The 19,024-nt window shown below is 38.1% G+C and overlaps 1 protein-coding gene across 3 annotated transcripts in view; it reads left to right on the top strand.

Annotated features, from left to right (window-relative positions):
• The first annotated feature begins 3,824 nt into the window (after positions 1-3,824).
• LOC143293489 (inositol polyphosphate-5-phosphatase A-like) overlaps positions 3,825-19,024 on the top strand; it is a 75,452-nt gene continuing 60,252 nt past the window's right edge. For all 3 annotated transcript variants that reach the window (XM_076604386.1, XM_076604387.1, XM_076604385.1), the window contains exons 1-2: positions 3,825-4,048; positions 8,747-8,788. In XM_076604386.1, the coding sequence (XP_076460501.1) occupies positions 3,986-4,048; positions 8,747-8,788 (105 nt within the window). In that variant the 5' untranslated portion in view covers positions 3,825-3,985. The remainder of the gene's footprint in view (positions 4,049-8,746; positions 8,789-19,024) is intronic.

Consider the following 19,024-nt stretch of genomic DNA (forward strand, 5'->3'; position numbering starts at 1 on the left):
AACATTATTCTAATGCAAATGTCACCATGATTTGCAATGCCTGGTGAAATTCGAGTTTTTCGTTTCAGTCCTGAGTAAAGCAGTACCATGTTGCCGGAACAGAGGAGAAGTGACTTACTGGCATTTGTCCCCAAGGTCAAGTTGACTCTGAGTCACTGCCGTCAAAAAACCCCATTCACTCTCGCTGGGGTCAATGAGTGGGACTTTAGATGGCTGGGGCCACGAACAGCGGGGATCAACAACCTGTTAACCGCCGCCCCTTTACTAAGGTCAAGTTGATCGCAAGTGGAGCCGGGACTTATCAGACAGTGAGAGGACAGATTAAACAGCTATTACTGGCATTCAAGGGACCAAAAAAGCAGCAACTGTCACCACCACCCCCCCATCATCGCTCCCCCCCCACACACACACACACACTCACCCACCATATTCCTCCAGTACATATACCACATCTTACCAAGAGACGCATTTCACAATCATGAAGCACGGTGTGGTGTCCTTTGTGGATAAAACACCCAACGGGGAAGCGACGGTTCCAGATTCCGTTCGGACCAGGTTTTTTTGTTTTGTTTTTTTTCCCCAGCACTTCCATCCATGCCACCTTGAGTGGTCCTGGTAGTATGGGTACTAGTCTTTCGACGTTAGGACTAAATCTATGTCCCGTGCGTAGCATACATGTAGAGCACGGAAAAGAACACACAGCAACAAGACATTGAGTTAGATATTTTTGTCCCAACCAAAATGCTGCAGAAAATTCCACTTTGACACACACACACACACACACACACACACACACACACACACACAATAAAATAAAAAGTAAAAAAACAACAACAACAACAAAAAACAACAACACCAACAACAAAAACAACAAACAAACAAATAAAAAAACCTCAGTACTTGCGTACGCGTTCTTCCGAAGAAGTCCAACCTGTGCGGAGAAATCTGCCGTGACGATGTGATACGCGATACGATACGAAACGATACAACACAACCCAGACTGAGTATCCTATAATTATCAGCACAATATAACACAATGCAAAATATGATGCATTTCAATCAAAATGGGCCAACTGCACTGCAATACAATCTCACAGAAAATCTGTATGAAAATACAATGCGATTTAATCAGAACGGCGTTTTGTGACAATACAATGGTGTTTCCCCACAAAAGAAGAATCCCCATCTATATCGAATGACTTCCCTAAACTATCAGTGACTGGCGATATTTAGACCTGACGGGGTAACTGAATCGGGGAAATTGATGCTGCAACAAAGAAAAGCAAAAGCAGCTGTTCTGATAATTCACCCGGACAGGGCTGCACTGACTGATGAGTGATCTTAGAAACGCTAATTTTGTTTAGCGCTAAAAAATTTCTAAAGTCTATGGAATTAGCATATACTTAAGAAAATTCTGAATGCAGAGGAAACTCAACGCAGCTGCAAAAGATCGCCGGCATGCCCAGCCTGTCAGTACTCTTTGTACCTGGGGATTTCACATTACGAGGGAGGTCAAAGGAATATGTGCATTATAGCATGAGTGGTTGCACTTCAGTTGTGTCATTGCCCACTCGCCGGCAGGAAAATGGCCATTGACATTGACGACCGAAAGGAAAATTACGCACCATGCATACCACACACAGACACACAGAGGACACACACACACACACACACACACACACACACACACACAATCTAGACTGATACGTACCGTATAGGCCCTGATGTTTTCGTTGTAACTTTTAACATTTATTACTGATTCAGTTTGCGCTGGGTGAGGACTTAAAAAAAAAACTACTTTGGGAGTATTATGTAATATATGTTAGCCGTTTTGATGAACACACACACACACACACACACACACACACACACACGTATGGGCTATGATCACGTAGTGAACGATATAGTATCTTTCGTTCAGTAATAACTGAACGAACAAGATACCACTTGACTTTGAAACCAGTTTTAAAACGGACAAAAATAATGAAAGAAATGTTACTGAAAATGTAATGTTTCCATACCAGATCATGTTACGCTATCTTTGCGGAGAACAGTAATCTGAAAAAAAAGGATGTAATGTTATCTTAATGTACCGTATTCTGAAAAAAAAGGATGACAAAGGCCGACAATCGCGACTACTGTAAACATGAAAAGAAAACGGAAGAAAAAAGTACAGCTTTATGTGTGGTATTGCACGTTGTCACAATGCTTTTGGAGGGACGTGGGGTAGATATTGACAGAAAGTTGAATTACTTTGGAAATGATGCTAAAAAAAACACAATCAACAAAAACGACTGAAATAATGTTACTGATTTGATAAGGGTAAAGAGATATGGGGGAAATGAACATATATTTTCCATCCAGCCTTTGGGTATTAAAAAAAAAAAAGGGAAAAAAAAGGGGGGGCGGGGATACTTTAAGGGGTGGAGTGACATACCTGAAAGAAAGAAAGAGAGAGAGAGAGAGGGAGAGACCAACCGACCGTCCGACAGACAGAGACGGACAGCCTTGGGAGATCCATTTAAATTCGCTTCGTTCAGTTTCCGTTTCATTTCATTTCATTTCGATTCGTTTCATTCAGTTTCGTCAAATTCACTAAAGTTATTTCCATTTGATTTAACCTCAAGTTTTTCACGGTGCCGGATAAAATTTTAGCAATAGCCGCGGCAGCGGCAGACACGACAGTGGTGGTTCAGTTGTTAAGTCGATGCCCCGGTCACGTGGTCATGATAATTATGGATGTTGTTCCCGTTAATACATACATACATTTTTTTAAATTTTTCATGTGAAAAAAAGAAAAAGAAAAAAAGATTCGGTTGTTGGTTTTCTTCCCCGGATCTGATCCGCAGATGTACTGAGCTGCCCGGTGGCAGTCGCCTCACCAGCCGCCGCGGCGCCTGCAGTGAACACGCTTGATCACCGTTCGGTGTTGATGGAAGACGGACTCTCCGCAAAGTAGTTCTATATTAATTGTCACCGACACGTACACTGAGCTTGATCTATCGATACCAACGCCAGAGAGATAGAAAATAAGAAAGAAAATAATTGCCGATTATTCATTCAGTAACTTGACTGTGACGGCAATGACGTGACACCTCTCAGTAGTTCACTGATGCGTGGCCAAGGGGTATGTGGATGTAAACGTTCCAAAACAAATAAACAAACAAAAAATCAGTCATAATTTTGATAACGCATATCAATAAATGGTTTACCACGAACTGAACAACGAATACAAAACATCAATTAACAAACAACTGCCATGCATTATCATTATTACATTGTGACATCACTGCCGTGTTTGAAAGCCGCGGTCAGTCTCCGACACAGAGAAAATCGACAGTGAATTGTTTTATGATTGTACGTTCCTTTTGTTGATGGCATAGACAAGGTATGTCGAAATAAAGATGGGTCTGTCTATGTATCCGTTTATATATAGTACGTAATGTGCCCCCGCGCGCGCGTGTGTGTATTGTGTGTGTGTGTATGCCGCGCGAGCGTGCACGCGTGCAGACTTCGCCTGTGAACCGCTACTGTCATTCAAAGCAGGGTAACATAGCACAAAGTGAAGTTTAATTTCTTTATCACACATATCTACTTGAACTGGAATTGAATAGGGTCACAGTTATTGAAATTATAATGACGTTTACGACGAAGAAGGAGAACGGAAACCCCAAAATTTAATGTGAACGTGCGAAGAATTTATCAAGGGAGAAAACCTTTCCAATCCGAAAGAACATTCTTCAAACACTACACGAGTGGGTTCCCTTGCAAAAGTGGCGCTGATGCTAATGACGTCAACGATTTCATTATCCAGGGGAGCGAACGTCAAATTGATCCGACAAGATATCGATTGAAAGTAGAACCGTGTGTTGTCCGACATGGACGGACGGTGCAGACTGTGTGGGAGAGCAGGATTTTTCCAGCATTGTTTGATATGATAGACTTTCTGCAAGCTGTTTGCGCTGTTTGAGGTGAACACTACAAAATGGACGGCGATACAACAAAAGTGTTGCTGGTCACAGCCAATGTTGGGTCCATTTTTGAAGAGGTAAGCGACTGTTTATCCATCTCCAAAATCTCGTCTGCTACGACAGGGACTGCGGCATTGTCTCGCTTGAAAAAAAACGCGTTTGCTTGTTTCGAATTTTTAGAATTGGGGGTTTATCATCCCGAATATTGTATAGTTGTCTTTCTTTTGAACTAGTGTCAGCAAAATCTCAGTATGTGAGACTTTAAGATTCGGAATGCGCTGTTATTCAGCGTTGCAAATTTCACAAAAATAACAATCGGATTCCTTTCGGCAAGTGTTGAGATTAGGGTGTTTATAATTTGCCCACGATCAGTTTCTTCTTGTGGTAACCCCAGCTACACCCACTGTATCGAGTTTCATACATAACACATGCCTACTAGACTTTTTAAGCGCACATACATATATGCTGTCAATACACACACGCAAACACACACACACACACACACACACACACACACACACACACACACACACTTGCAGCATATTCCGTAACAAATGCACACACATGTATACATGTACAAACACACACACATATTTTTGCATTATGTAATATAAATTGTATCCATTTCTTATGTATACATTTTATATAAATTATAATGGATATTTATATCATACATGTACATCTATAGATGTCTTAAACATGTAAATCTCAGTTGATGTGGGGGTGGCATGTTACATGTTATGAGGGTTTAGGGTTTTTTGTGTGCACCAGAGAGATGGTGGTTGTGGAAGTGTTAGTGGATGCATGCACATCATAAAATGGCAGATTGTGCACAAGAGACTGGGTGTATAAAATGTACTCTCCTTTTTGTGATTTTTTGATATTGCCCGAAATCATTTAAATTCTGGAATTTGCTCATCTCTTTTGAAAACAAATGACTCATAAAACTAGTATTAGAAATAGAATGTAAACAAATCTGTGCTTTGATGCATTTGATTGTAGATTTTACTCAAATTTCTGCCCGGCTCACTCTGTGTTTTGTACAAGACTCAGGATTTTGTCAAGTTAATTATTTGTTTTATTTTACCCACAGACGTCTTTGCATCAGTTTCCCTTCTCTTTCTTGTCTTCTTCAAGTTCTTTCTTTATGTGTATCATGTATGTTTGTGGGGTGTGTGTGGGGGGGGGCGGGGGGGGGGGGGTTCAGGCTGGGTTTTTTTGTTTGTTTTTGGTCACTGTGTGTCACTCAGTGTGTTTATGCACTTGTTATGATTATGAAAAAAAAATTACTTACATGTGTTTGTGTACTGTAAGTTTTGTTCTGTGATTTCGTACATGTGTGTAACTTCGTATTATACTTTATACAGCATTGCATGTGTATGAAAGAGAGAGGGAGAAGGAGGATCAAGCGTCTTCTTTTGGTTATACTGCACTCTATTAGTATCAGTTGTAGTCCTGTAGGTGGTTTCGTGTTAAGTTTCATACTGTCACTGACATTGAAAAAACAAAACAAAACAAAACAAAAAAAAAAACCCACCCCAAAACTTCTGTGTTAGAACATTTCAGTACCTTGGTTTAATATTGTTGCAACATCTTGTTGATTGTGTACATTTAGATCTGTCACATGAAATGATTAAATCAAAGCAATACACTTACAAACACTGTGCTTTGTGTCAGCTGACAGACACTGTGCCTTGTGCCAGAGTTGTGGATGTGGAAGACAAAAAAAAGTGTTTAGATACAGTGATCATCATCATGGTAACTAGAGTACTAGTAACCCATAAAACCTCAGAAAATACTGAAAATTATTTAAATTTCTGGTCACAGGGAGCAGTTTTATTTTGCTGAAACTGATAATGATATCAGGCTTGTTTAAAGAACAACAAAAACAATCAAACAAACAAACCCCAAAACAGTGATGATACACCTGCTTCCAATTCCACCTTCACCCCCTGATCTTGCATTCTTTTCATTGCTCAGTGTTGTAGATGATGAATCAACACCAGCAAAACTTTGCAAACTGGTGTTAATCTTGATGATCATTGATCCAATCAGAATAATTCTGTTAAAAAAAAAGTGTAATGCACATTTTTTTTCCTGTCAGTTTTTGTTGTTGCACTATTTATGCCCTCATCACATTATTTAACTTCATATGGTGTACTTTTACAATGACAACAAGACTGCAGTTGTTATTATTTGATATTTTGTTGTTGTTGCCTTTTTGTCATAAAGAAATTGCACAAATTGTTAAACAGGACAACAAACATTAATTTTGTGAATGATGACTGAAAATGCATTAAAATGGATAGGAGGATTCAGCAGGAACTAATTAGTGAGGACAGAGTGTCTGGACTGTTGACATTAAAGGTTTTTTTGTGTGTGTTTTTTTTTTTTTAAACTAAAAACTTACAGGCGAGATGTTCTCATGTACTGATGTAGACCTGTGATTTCAACATGACCACTGCTATGGTGATAGTTTTATAGCTTAGTTTGAAGGAACACAGTCAGCAGAGTTATGCATTCTATGATAATTAGAATAGTCTTGATCAGTTGAAATAGTTGCATTATTATTATTATTATACATTTTTTGTACTTGACATTGTTTTGCAGGGACGAGATTTGCTGTGGAATATTGATTGAATGTAACAGGAGAAACATGAAAAGATCAGATTTCAAAATTCCTAGTGTGATCACTGATCTTCCTTGAACAGAGTCCATTGAAAATGAAACTGAAGAAGGAAACAAAACTAAGGGAAGTTAAAACATCAGTACAGTTATAAATAAATTACAATGCGAAGTACAATGCAATCTGATGCTACTTTGATAGACTGTTAACTGTCTTGTCAGATTTGACAGACTATTAACTGTCTTGTCAGATGTTTTCTACAATTTCATTTCCCCTGTAAGTTGTTTGTCATTGATTGTTGATGTTATGATCATTATGGATGCACATTACAAAGTTCTGGTGTTTAAGACTGCTACAAATGTACAAGTATAAATTGATTTTGAGTAAAGTCCTATTTTAGCATCCTTAATTCAGGAACCCATTTTACTGGCAATTTTTTTGTGTGCACAAAAATGTAAGACATAATACCATCATTAGTACCAGTAGATGTTGTAACCCATTTTCAGTGGATTTATACTCTTATTTTGCAGGTTAATCTGCTCAGTTTGGATGCAGATTCAGTCACATAAACTAACGTGCTGCCATCTTGCTTTTTAGGTTTTCGGTCTCACAAACCATGAAAATGTAACCAATAGCTGAATAGGTGCAATAATTTAGGAAGCTAAAATAGGACATTACCTTTTGATGTGAACTGGTGAGATGTCACTGTATAAAATCTTATTTATGGATACATTATAATTTATGAGATTCATTAAAAGTTCCAAATCCAAGTTAATTGTGTTAAAAGGGAACTTTAAAAGTAGTACACCAGATTTCTTCCCCAGCAAAGTTTAAGATTTGGATCTGTGGTTTGAAATTAGCCAGAACCTGGTGGGTTAATGTCTTTTTTTTCCCCAGTCCATCAAGTCAGCTTTTGTGCAGACCTACAGGCCTTAATCTGCTCTAAGTCTAATCCTCATTGTGCTTTCCTCCCAAAAGAAGTTTGGTTAAGTCTGAATGGTTCCCCCTCTCCTAAAATAGAGTATGGCTGCCAGTGTCAGTAAGCGGTGGGTTCAGTGTGGTCAAAGTTTACTTCTAGTTCTATATATAAATGTGATTGTGAACATACCTTGCAAAGTTGCATGTAGTCCTTCTAAATATGGTGTATAGCTGTCTGAATAAATCACACGAAATGGATTTAAAAAAAGAAAAGAATAAAAGAGAATTTACAATTACAGCCCACTCCTAAAGCAGACTGTTCAGATGTGGGTGGGTAGGGGTTAGGGTGGTCGAATGCCTTGAAGGGAGCTGTTAAGTGGTTTGTGATGGACAGTCATTGTCCAGCTGTCCAATACACTGACCTCAGGGCCTCTCCACCTATGCCATGCTATGTTTGGTTCCCTGATACCGGGATACTGCTATGCCCAGCTGACTCTTCCACTCCAACAACTGATCACTGACCCCTGAGGTTGACTGACTGGTCAACATGATGGCTGCCACTGACAACCTGTCTCAGTACTCTGACTTTGCTTTCCCCCTTCCTCCTCTCTACCCACAAGCAACCCCCTCCACATAATGAATAACATGCCCCTTACACCCTCCTTTCTTTGGTCCTTCTCACCACTTGATCTGATGACTGGACACTTTGATGACTGTTCTGTGACACTGTGGTGGTGGCTTACACTAAAGCTGAGTAAAGGGCTGCCTTCTGTTCAATGTTTAATGAAGCACATGCACTATGATTGAACAGCACTGACAATTCAGAACAACAAGACTTAACAAAGAACCCATGTCTTACCAAATCCATGTGTGCTTAGACCTGACTGCTACAGCTGGACATGAAGTCACCTGCTGAATTAACTTAAAGGCATGTCTGGACATTTTTTGAGAACTCCTTTAAGTTTAATGTGTTGCAGCCATTTTATGCTATATGTTGTTATATAATATTTACTTTTTTCTGTTTTTATTTTTTGTGTTGTTATTTATCTTAATCAGTGGTTGTTTTCCAGTTGTTTTGATGAATGTTAATTTTATCAAAGCCTGTACTTTTGTAGCAGTTGAAGGATGATTATATGATAAAATAATCTGGGCTGTTAACAACATGATTGATAGTTTGAAACTAGATAATGCTGATTTGATACATTATTAAATATCTTGTATTCTGTTTCAGCCGACATTGATGTTTCAGCCATGGATGCAGGCATTTCTGCAGGTGAGCCATTCAGTTTGCTATCAAAAAGTATCATTGAATTATCACCTCTTTCCTGCACCTTCCTCCCATCATTAAAAAACAACAATCACCTTCAAAAACAATCACCTTCAAAACAACAGTATTAAAAAACAGTATAAATTATAATTTTAAAAAAAGAGAGTAAAAACAGTTTATCAGTATATGCATCAGAATTGTATTGGTCTGGCCAGTGGAAACCTTTTGTCTTTTTTATTTTGTAGGCTTCAGTTACATAAAATCCACAGAGCACCCTTTTGTGTGTGAGTGGTTTTGTGTGTGTGTATGTGTGTGTGTGTGTGTGTGTGTGATTGTGCATCACAGTTTATCTTCTAGATTGTGCTTCATATAAATTTACACAATAGTCTTTTCTTTCTTTCATTATATCCGGTTGTATGTACACTATTACTATTATTATTACCTGTGATGATAAATAATGCAAGGTACTACTATTGAACAAATAGTAGTTCATGATGGGTTTAGCAGGAGGATGAACAGATACAATACATATAACAGTGCATTGAATCAAATGAGGTACCAAGCAGATTGACAGGCAAAAGAAAAAAAAGAAGAAAGAAAAAAACTGGAGAACTACCAATAGAAATGAAATGTTTAGTGTAAAACTAAAAGGATAAACTGAAAGCTATGCCCTCTCAAACAATTAAAGCAAAGAATGATTGGCAAGGAAAAATAAAAGAAAGTGAATAATGTAGACATGTACAAGAGGAAAGAAAACAAAAACAACTTGAAATCAAGATCATGTCCTAAAGAGAAAAACAAGCTGATGAAAATTGTTGAAAATAAAATAAAAAGAGTTGTCTTATTTTGTCTTGTTCTTTATTTTTGTTATTCTTATTATCATTGTTTGTTTTTTTGTACCAATATTGAATCATCCAGAGACAAAATAGTGTTCTTACTGAATATCATACAGATAAACCTGTTTTGAAACTGAAAGTAGTTTTATCAACTGATCTCCCAAGTCATGTTATGCAACTTATGGCCATCCTTTGCATTACATGTATGTATGTATGTATGTATATATATATATATATATATATATATATATATATATATGCCAGAGGCAGACTACTGACTGTTCACCATTTCCTGAAGGCATGCAAAGCTCTGATTAGTGTTTGGTTGAAGAGACTTAGGATAGATTTATAACAAAAGAAATATGAAATTGAATCTTTCATTCTTTGTGAGAATGTCCACCAGGCAATTGGAAGAGGAAGGAATAAATTATTTGATCAGTGTGATAATGACATGTATGTATACATTACATGTTTTCCACAAGCTCAGCTCGACAGTCTTGATGATAAATATCACAAACATTGTTCATTTTCTGTGAAATATTTTGTCAGTCCCCCGAAGGACAGCCAGAATAACTGGGACCATTTAAATATTTATGAATGTCAGTGAATTGTGGACAGTTCCTATCTGTTTGCTGAACCTCAGTTTGAGCCATTATTGATAGAAAGATTTTGGAACACTAAGTGTTCTTGAAAGGCCCAAATCACAAGAACAGAACATGGTGTACTGTTTGTGTGTGTGTATGCGTGTGCATGCGCTTGCAGGGTTATGACCTGTAGATTTTTATCAGACTTCATATTCTTCAGTCTGATCTAGGGCTTCCAGTGTGTTATTACTGTTAAAGATCTTGGGGTGCCAGAAAAGTCAAATTTTATTTTAATATAGTTAAGTTGGTGCATTGAAATTTGAATAAGCAGAGACTGCTTAATTTTTTTTTTTTTTTTACACCAAGCCATCAGGAAAAAAGAAAAATAGAAAAGTAAAAGTAAACTTCTAAGTAAATCTGAAAAGAAAATAAGAAATCCATACAAACAAGATATATATTGCATTTCTCTTACGTATCTATACAAACACACATGCTTGTGCACAATTACACCACCTCCACCCCATTTTACATACGTTTCCCCTTATAATAGATATTGTACACTGCCAACGCAAGCATGCACAAAACATTACGCAAATGATGAATGAAGCAGTAGCCGAATAGTTACAGTCTAGCTGTACTGTCCACCTGTAAATGAGATTTTTTGTTTCTTTTCACCAGTAGGTGAAAGAAAACACTTTTTCTTCTTAGCAGATGATCCTAGCATCAGACTGAAGCTTTGAAATGCAATTTTCACCCTTTTTTAGTTTTATGTGTTTGTTCTCTCAGAATGTTTCACTCTTGCCCATCTTGGGAACCAGCTTGATGACATGAAGTGCATCCTTTTCAGTTCATCAGGGATGCATATTTATGGGTTGTCAGAAGCCCTAAGTGATCTGTTTATTGTGGCTCCCTCTGGCCAGCAGTGCCACAGCTGGTGACTGAGGTGCCATTGTCTCTTCTGTGACAGCTGGTCATGTTATTGTGTGCTGCTGCTTCTTCTGCTGTTAATGTACACAGTGCAAATTTCCATTGCCCTAACAGTGAAACTCAGTCTGCATTTCAGTGCTTGAAAAATAAATGTTCAGCTTGGGAATTATAATTATATATAGGAATGACATGAATTCATATTTGATTATAATGACAGGATTGACATGAATACATACTGTATATGATTAACATTGATGATTGATTGAGCCAATGATGATGTCATACACTTTTCTATGAAATAAAGCATAGATGAGTAAACCTTTTCTCAACTTCAAGTGATCATCTGTGTAGCAGGGGAACAATTCTCAACACTATTATTAGGATTAATAATTTTAGTATTGTTACTGACAGTATTTGAAATGGTTGACTGACTCAACATTTATTTTTGAATGGGGTTAGATTAAATGTCATGGCAAAAAACGGAAATCTCATGGTAAAGAAGGTTAGACACGTAGGAAAAGTATATTATAAAAAAAATCCTGCACACATCCATTTAAATAATTTTTTTTCTTCTGAAAAATGATTTAGTCGACACATGCTCCTTGGCACATGCTTTTTGGAAGTAATGTTACACATATAAATGTTTATCTAACTGCCCCCATCCTGCCATAGAAACAAAACATCAATAACAAAGTGAACAACAACAACAAGAAGAACAACCCTCCAGATAAACAACATGTGATCAGCATTGTGAAGTGCATTATTTTTTTGTCCTCAATGAAAGGTTGAAATATCAAGGACCGAACCACCCATTGACACTTGTCCCAACCATGCTTTCTGTTTCACCCATATTCTTTCCTCACTTGATGAAATGCGTTTGTGTGCTTTTGGGGGCAGGATGTGTGGGTGTGGGAGGAGAGATTAAGTGCAGAGTGAAAAGGTTTTTTTCATTTTTCAACTGTGGAGCTCAGACCATTGTCATTTCACTTGTCTTTTGTGTGCATTTCATTGAAAGTAAATGGAATAATGCAAATCAAGTCCTACAAAAGAATTCTCTTTTATGCTTACATTAGCCCCTTCACTGTTAACACATTTTGAGCACTATGCTTTGCACAGAGACAAATTCCTCAAAAGTAGGGAAAAAAGTCAATGTTTCTCTACAGTCATATTTCCCAAACTATTGAAGATGATAGACATAATCCTGAGTGGAACATTAATTTGAAAGTAAGTATTCAGTGGAGTGATGGCCTAGAGGTAACGCGTCCGCCTAGGAAGTGAGAGAATCTGAGCGCGCTGGTTCGAATCACGGTTCAGCCACTGATATTTTCTCCCCCTCCACTAGACATTGAGTGGTGGTCTGGACACTAGTCATTCGGATGAGACGATAAACTGAGGTCCCGTGTGCAGCATGCATTTAGCGCACGTAAAAGAACCCACGGTAACAAAAGGGTTGTTCCTGGCAAAATTCTGTAGAAAAATCCACTTCGATAGGAAAAACAAATAAAATTGCACGCAGGAAAAAAAAAGAGAAAAAAAAAGGGTGGCACTGTAGTGTAGCGACGCGCTCTTCCTGGGGAGAGCAGCCTGAATTTCACATAGAGAAATCTGTTGTGATAAAAAGAAATACAAATACAAAATACAAATAATGATACTATTATTCGATAGCATTTTCTTCTTTCTTGAATTAGCTTTTTTAAATGAAAAAAATTACTATCAATGAGTATCAACAGTCAGAAACAACTCTAGGCTTAACAGTGCAATTTATTGTTTTGCGCATGCAAGTGTGTTGTGTGTGAGTGTGCGCGCGCACTCTCTCTCTCCCTCTCTCTCCCTCTCTCTCTCTCTCTCTCTCTCTGTCTCACTCACTCACACACTAACACACACACACACACACACACACACACACACACACACACACACATACACACAGAACAGGTCACACATGTGCGCCTTGCTGCTTTCAGTTTCACTCACTGTCAGTGTCACACACCCACGCGCACACTTCACCAGGCACACTTCACTTCACCACCATCGTAGACCCAGAAGATGAAGAGGGTGAATTCTTCATAATGCAGACGACTTTTCTGCTATGATGAGTGAACAGAAAGCATGTTATGATGTGGGCCACACATCAGGACTGCAGTCAGGGGTTTAAAATGTGCGTTTTACAACTGCTCATAAAAAAACAAAGAAGAAAAAAGTTTATTTTGGAACTAAACACACAAAAGAAAATTGTTTGCAACACAAATCTGTGATCAAGTATTGAAGTAATGATTAATTCAGGCCTAAAATTCCTTACAAGTTTCTGGAACAGAAGGTTCTCAGCTCACCAAAAAGTAATTAACATCAGGAATCAGTGTCTTCACATATTCAGATACTGTTTCACACACGTGTGTGTGTGTGTGTGTGTGTGTGTGTGTGTGTGTGTGCCACACATTAGTGATAACCATGTATGTGTTTGTGGTATATTTTCTGTCCGTTGCATCTGTCGAAATGTTGTATTTATATTTTATTAGTGTTACTTGGACAGTTGTTGCTTCTGCTGCTGCTGCTTTGTTGCATCTGTTAAAAAGTTGTATAATATATTTTATTAGTTTTACTTAGACAGCTGTTGCTTCTGCTGCTGCTGCTTTAACTTCAGTTGAGCTCTGGTTCTGTTTCATCTGCTGCTGTTAGGTTTACAATAAACTTTTTGTACTTGATGCTTTTAAGTTTTATTGATTTAAATTTCTGTCAGCATTGTTAAATGTTATGTTATCACCATTTCTGTACAGATTTCTTCACAATAGAGTTGAGTGGAAGTAATGTAACACTAAAACTGTTCACGGGATGGTACATGCATGTATGCATTTTTTATGATCAGAGCACATGTATATATCTGCGAAGATTGATTTATTCCATTTGTGGTGCTGCTACCCCAACACTTTTTTCTACAACACTGCTACTGGAAGTACTCCTTTCATGAAAACTGAGATCTGCGATGAATCTTCTTTAGTTTCAGCTTTCTTGTGCTCATTGATGAAATAGATGCATGTATCTTGTGGGTTTTATCTGAATTCACTGCATATGATTAGCTTTATTTTGGAGACAGGACATCTTGTGTCCTGGCATAGTTTGTGAAAGTGGAATTGTTTACGGTCTTTTTACTATCTGGTTGGTTCAGTTCATCTTTCAATAATTATGATTAGATGTTATTAACAAATGCAGTGATTGATCACTGTCTGCTGCATAATCCGGTTTGGGGGAAAAAAGTGGTATCAAGCTCAGTGCTGTACTTATGTTTGTTGCAGTCATATTTTGTTTATGTGGGGTGGGGCAGTGGGAAAGGGAGGAGCGATTTATAAATGTCTTCGAACAGTGTACTGTGTACAGACAGACTGGAGATCTTTGGATTGCATGCAATGTAAAATTGTGTGCTTTTGTTTGTGAGTGTGGATCTGTGTTGGATATAGATAGATCTGCAAGTGTGTGTTTCTAAGAGAGAGAGCGAGCGAGCGAGAGCTTGTTTGTGAGTGTGGACCTGTATTGGATATAGATAGATCTGCAAGTGTGTGTGTTTCTAAGAGAGAGCGAGTGAGCGAGAGCGAGAGAGGGGGGATGACTTTATTTTTATAACCCCAAGTGGCAACAAACTTAATGTTTCTTGTTGTTTTATTGAGCAGACATTTTAGAATCATTGTATTTATCACAGATGTTACAAAGTGAATGTGTAAATAATATACGTGCAAATGTTTCCTATAGCTAGGTGAAGAGAGAGACTTGAATTTTAAATCCAGGCTTACCATGTATTGAGATATATATGTTTGTGGCAGAAACATGTGATGCATTTAATACAATGACAGATGGGGTTTGCATCACCCAACAGAAAGAAATAAACCAGCTGTTGTGTATCATGTTTCCAGAAACTGTCCCCCACCCCCACCCCACCCCAATTTTTTTTTCCAAGCTGATAAAACAGACACATGACAGTTTTGGCTTTCTGTCTTTTCCTTTCACTTTTCTTAAAAAAAACCCAAAAAACCCAAACAATTTTCAAGTAGCTCTTTCAAGTCTGATCAGGGCAGGTCAGTGTGAAGGTCAGGTCACTGTTGCTTTTTTTAATTTTTTATTTTATTTTTTATTGTCCCAGCAGATGTGTGATGTAGTGTATATTGATATGTCCATACTCGCTGACACCTCTTTGAATTCAAATTGAAACTGAAACTGAAGTAGCTCAGACTAGAATTTCATGATCTGTTGAAATGATTACCTAATCATAAGTTATTGAGCTTGCGTCAAGATGACAATGTCAGAAACAGACTGGTGCCAACAATTCTTTCTTCTCTCTCTCTCTCTCTCTCTCTCTCTCTCTCTCTTTTTTTTTTTTTTTTTTTTTTTTTAAACATATTGATGAAATCTTTAAGTTGAGAAATGATGACATTCTTCCCTTTCTTTTTTTGTTCTTGGGCTGCGACTCTAAGTTCACTTGTAAGTTGTATATATGTGTGTGAGTGGTTACGTGTATGACTGTTTTAACCACACCATGTAGGCAGTCATACTCCGTTTTCAGGGGGTTCGGAGGGGGTGTGGAGGGGTGCATACCAGGTATGCTCGTTTCCACAACCCACCAAACACTGACATGGATTAAGGGATCTACTCATCAAACGCTGACATGGATTAAGGGATCTTTTATGTGCATATTTGATCTTTTGCATGCTCTCTCTCTCTCTCTCTATATATATATATATATATACACACACAAAGGGGGTTCAGGCACTATCAGGTCGAAACATCTGTTGATGGGAGATCAGAAAAACTCCACCCTTTGCCCACCAGGCACAGTGATAGGCTTGACTCTCCTACACCACTCCGCCTCTACTCCTTGTTTTCTAAATCTCGTTTCCTCTGAACATGTGATTATCAGTGGTTTTTTTTCTTTCTTTTCTTTCCTTTTCTTGGAGCAAAGCACAAATGAATAAAACAGAGTTAATTTTAAAAAAAAGTCATTAGTAAGAAGTAATAGACTTGGTATCACTCACTTTCACTATTGCCATGAAGAAAAATCAGGGTCAGTGGAATAGACATGTGAACCTTAATTCTATGACATGAACTGGAAAATAAAACAAACAAATTAATATTACAATATTACACACACACACACACACACAGAGACACACACACACACACACACACACACACACACACACACACACACACACACACACTCACACACACACTAAAAACAACAACAAATAAACAAAAAAAAACCAGCAACAAAAAACAACAACAAAAAAAAACCCCACTTTGCCTGATCACTTATGTAGTACAAGTGATGCAGACACAGGATCAGAAATCAACATTTTGACAGCGGTAGGAAAATCAGAAAGCATATATCACCAAGACATTTAAACATAAGACATGAAAGAGACACAGACCAGACAGACAGGCACATAATAGAGACACATGTAGATCTGCCTGTCTATACCGGATACATGTATGCCAGATTTATTCATTGTTAGTTAAATTGTCTTAAAACTGGTGATATCAGACTGTACTTGATAAGCACTTTCGACACAGACACTGAGACAAGTCCATACTCACTGATTACACAGTGATTGTTATGGGAGACACAGTGAGTTCTAACTAAAAGTAAAAGCAGTGGTCATCTTTCACTGTGTTGGTAATGACTAAGGAGATTTGCAATGACAGTAATGTGCAGATTTGTATTGTGTTAGGCTGCTCGATGACAAATGAGGCTGTTGCATGATGTGCTCAGGTTTTATATCAATATGTGGTCTTGACTGCTGCTGTAACAAAGCTTTTGTTCAAGCTGATTATGCTTATGGCAAGAACCCATTTCTGATTTCATGATTTGTTACCAAGTACTGATATGTTTTGTTTTTTGTCACAAGAAACATGACAGCAGTTGTATCTAATCATGCCAAACAACATGGCATCAGACTTGATGAGGAGCAGGGTTTGTGTTTTTTTTGTTTTTTCCCCCCCCCCCAAGAATCCAGAAGTTGTCATGGTTGTAGTTATACCATGTAAGAAATCAGGTCTCACAGTTTCATTCTGGAACACAAAAAGATATGTTTCTGAAGAGTCCAGCTACAATCGCAGAACAAAGGTTGACCCCATCATGCACAATTTGTTACTCTGCCAGCATGACCGAAGCATAAGAGAAGAAGATAGAACATATATATTATCATTGTTATATAATGTTGAGGAAGTATTATGTTCCAGCAGAAAGGACCGATAACCCCTTCTTAAATTGCAGCTGAAAATCTTGTGAAGAAGAGAAAATCGCACACCACATTCTTTATCACTGAAAACTAAAATCTGACTTAGGTATAGGTTATTTCACTTTCAGACAGTTTAATGCAATCTTTCATTATAACTTCTTTGTTCATGGAGATAAGAGTTGTCATTCCCTCTCCTTTCTTTTTCTCTGTCTTGCTGTAAGCATGGTCATGATATTTAATTGTGCCCATTCTTCAGTTTGTATACATGTTTGTCACTTGTGTGATGTCTTAACAACTTTGACAGTATCATTTGATATCATTTAACATTGGAATATGAGACCAGCATGGGCATAATTTGCATGGAGGCAGTACGGTTTCTCCATTGGGATGCTAGGGGTTCTTTCAGTATAGATAGTATACCCACCTTCTCCAATTCACATTTCAGTATAGATAGTATACTCACCTTCTCCTGTTCACATTTCAGTATAGATAATATGCCCTTCTACTCACATTATGATTACATAGTTGTGCATTCTTTCTGATGAAACGGGACAGTAGGCCTTGGCAGCTTTGTTGGCCAGGGTTGGTTTGACTGTCTTGCGCTTCTAATCCCTAGTCTTGTTATTTCTTTGTCTCTTTCTCTGTTGATTTTTCTCCCCACCACAGGTTCATTCTTTTTATTTTGTTTCATTTTATTTACATCTTAGTTTAGTTTTGTTGAAATTCATGTATGGTCAGTTTCAAATTTCTCGCTGTGAAGACATTTGTCACATACTTTGTATATAGTACATGTATCAGGACAGGACTTATAAGACAGGACGTAAGACATTTTTCTTGTCTTGGTTATCTGTCTATAACTGTGTGCTGAGTTGTGACATGTTCCAAATAAAATGCTGTTAAAGCCATAGCCACCTTCTGGAAATTCTGTGCTGGAACTTTCCACTTTTCTATTGCTCACTTTGTTTCTGGCCTTTTTTCTACCTTGTTGTTGAGAGGGAGGAGAGAGAGAGAGAGTGTGTGTGCTGTTGTATTGTATAATTGTATTATAACTATTAATTACCCTGCCCCCCTCAACCCCCCCCCCCCCCCCCAAAAAAAAAGAGAAGTAAAAATCTCTGTGAAATTGGGAATGCTCTCCCTAGGGAGAATGTGTTGCTACAGTGAGAGTTCTGTCTTTTTTTCTTTTTTACTTCCTGCATGTGTATTTGTTTTCCTATCAAAGAGGGTTTTTTCTGCAAAAATTTGCCAGGGACAACCCTTTTTTTTTCTTTCTTTTTTTTCCAAGTGCTAAGTGCATGGTGCTCATGGGACGTTGGTTTATCGTCTCATCCGAATGACTAGTGTCCATACAACCACTCAAGGTCTAGTGGAGGGGAGGAAATACTAGCAAGTGTGAGATCCAATCCTGTGTGCTGAGATTCACCCTCTTCCAAGGTGGACGTATTACCACTAAGCCACTACTTGTATCCTCCTTGTTTCACTTGATGACCAACATCGATTTACTGATGAAACTGTCATTTTGTGAGAGGTGGCAGTTGAGCTCAGTTTGATTGAGCTGCTGAAGGAAGTTTTGTTAGCTGTGAGAGAGAGATTGGAGTGGGGTGGGGGTGGGGGGGAAGTCCACTGGTGCATTTGTATCTCCGGCTAGGCCAGTTAGTAACAGTCCCCAGG

This window comes from Babylonia areolata, chromosome 19 (assembly GCF_041734735.1).
Source record: "Babylonia areolata isolate BAREFJ2019XMU chromosome 19, ASM4173473v1, whole genome shotgun sequence".
Taxonomy (NCBI): Eukaryota; Metazoa; Mollusca; class Gastropoda; order Neogastropoda; family Buccinidae; genus Babylonia; species Babylonia areolata.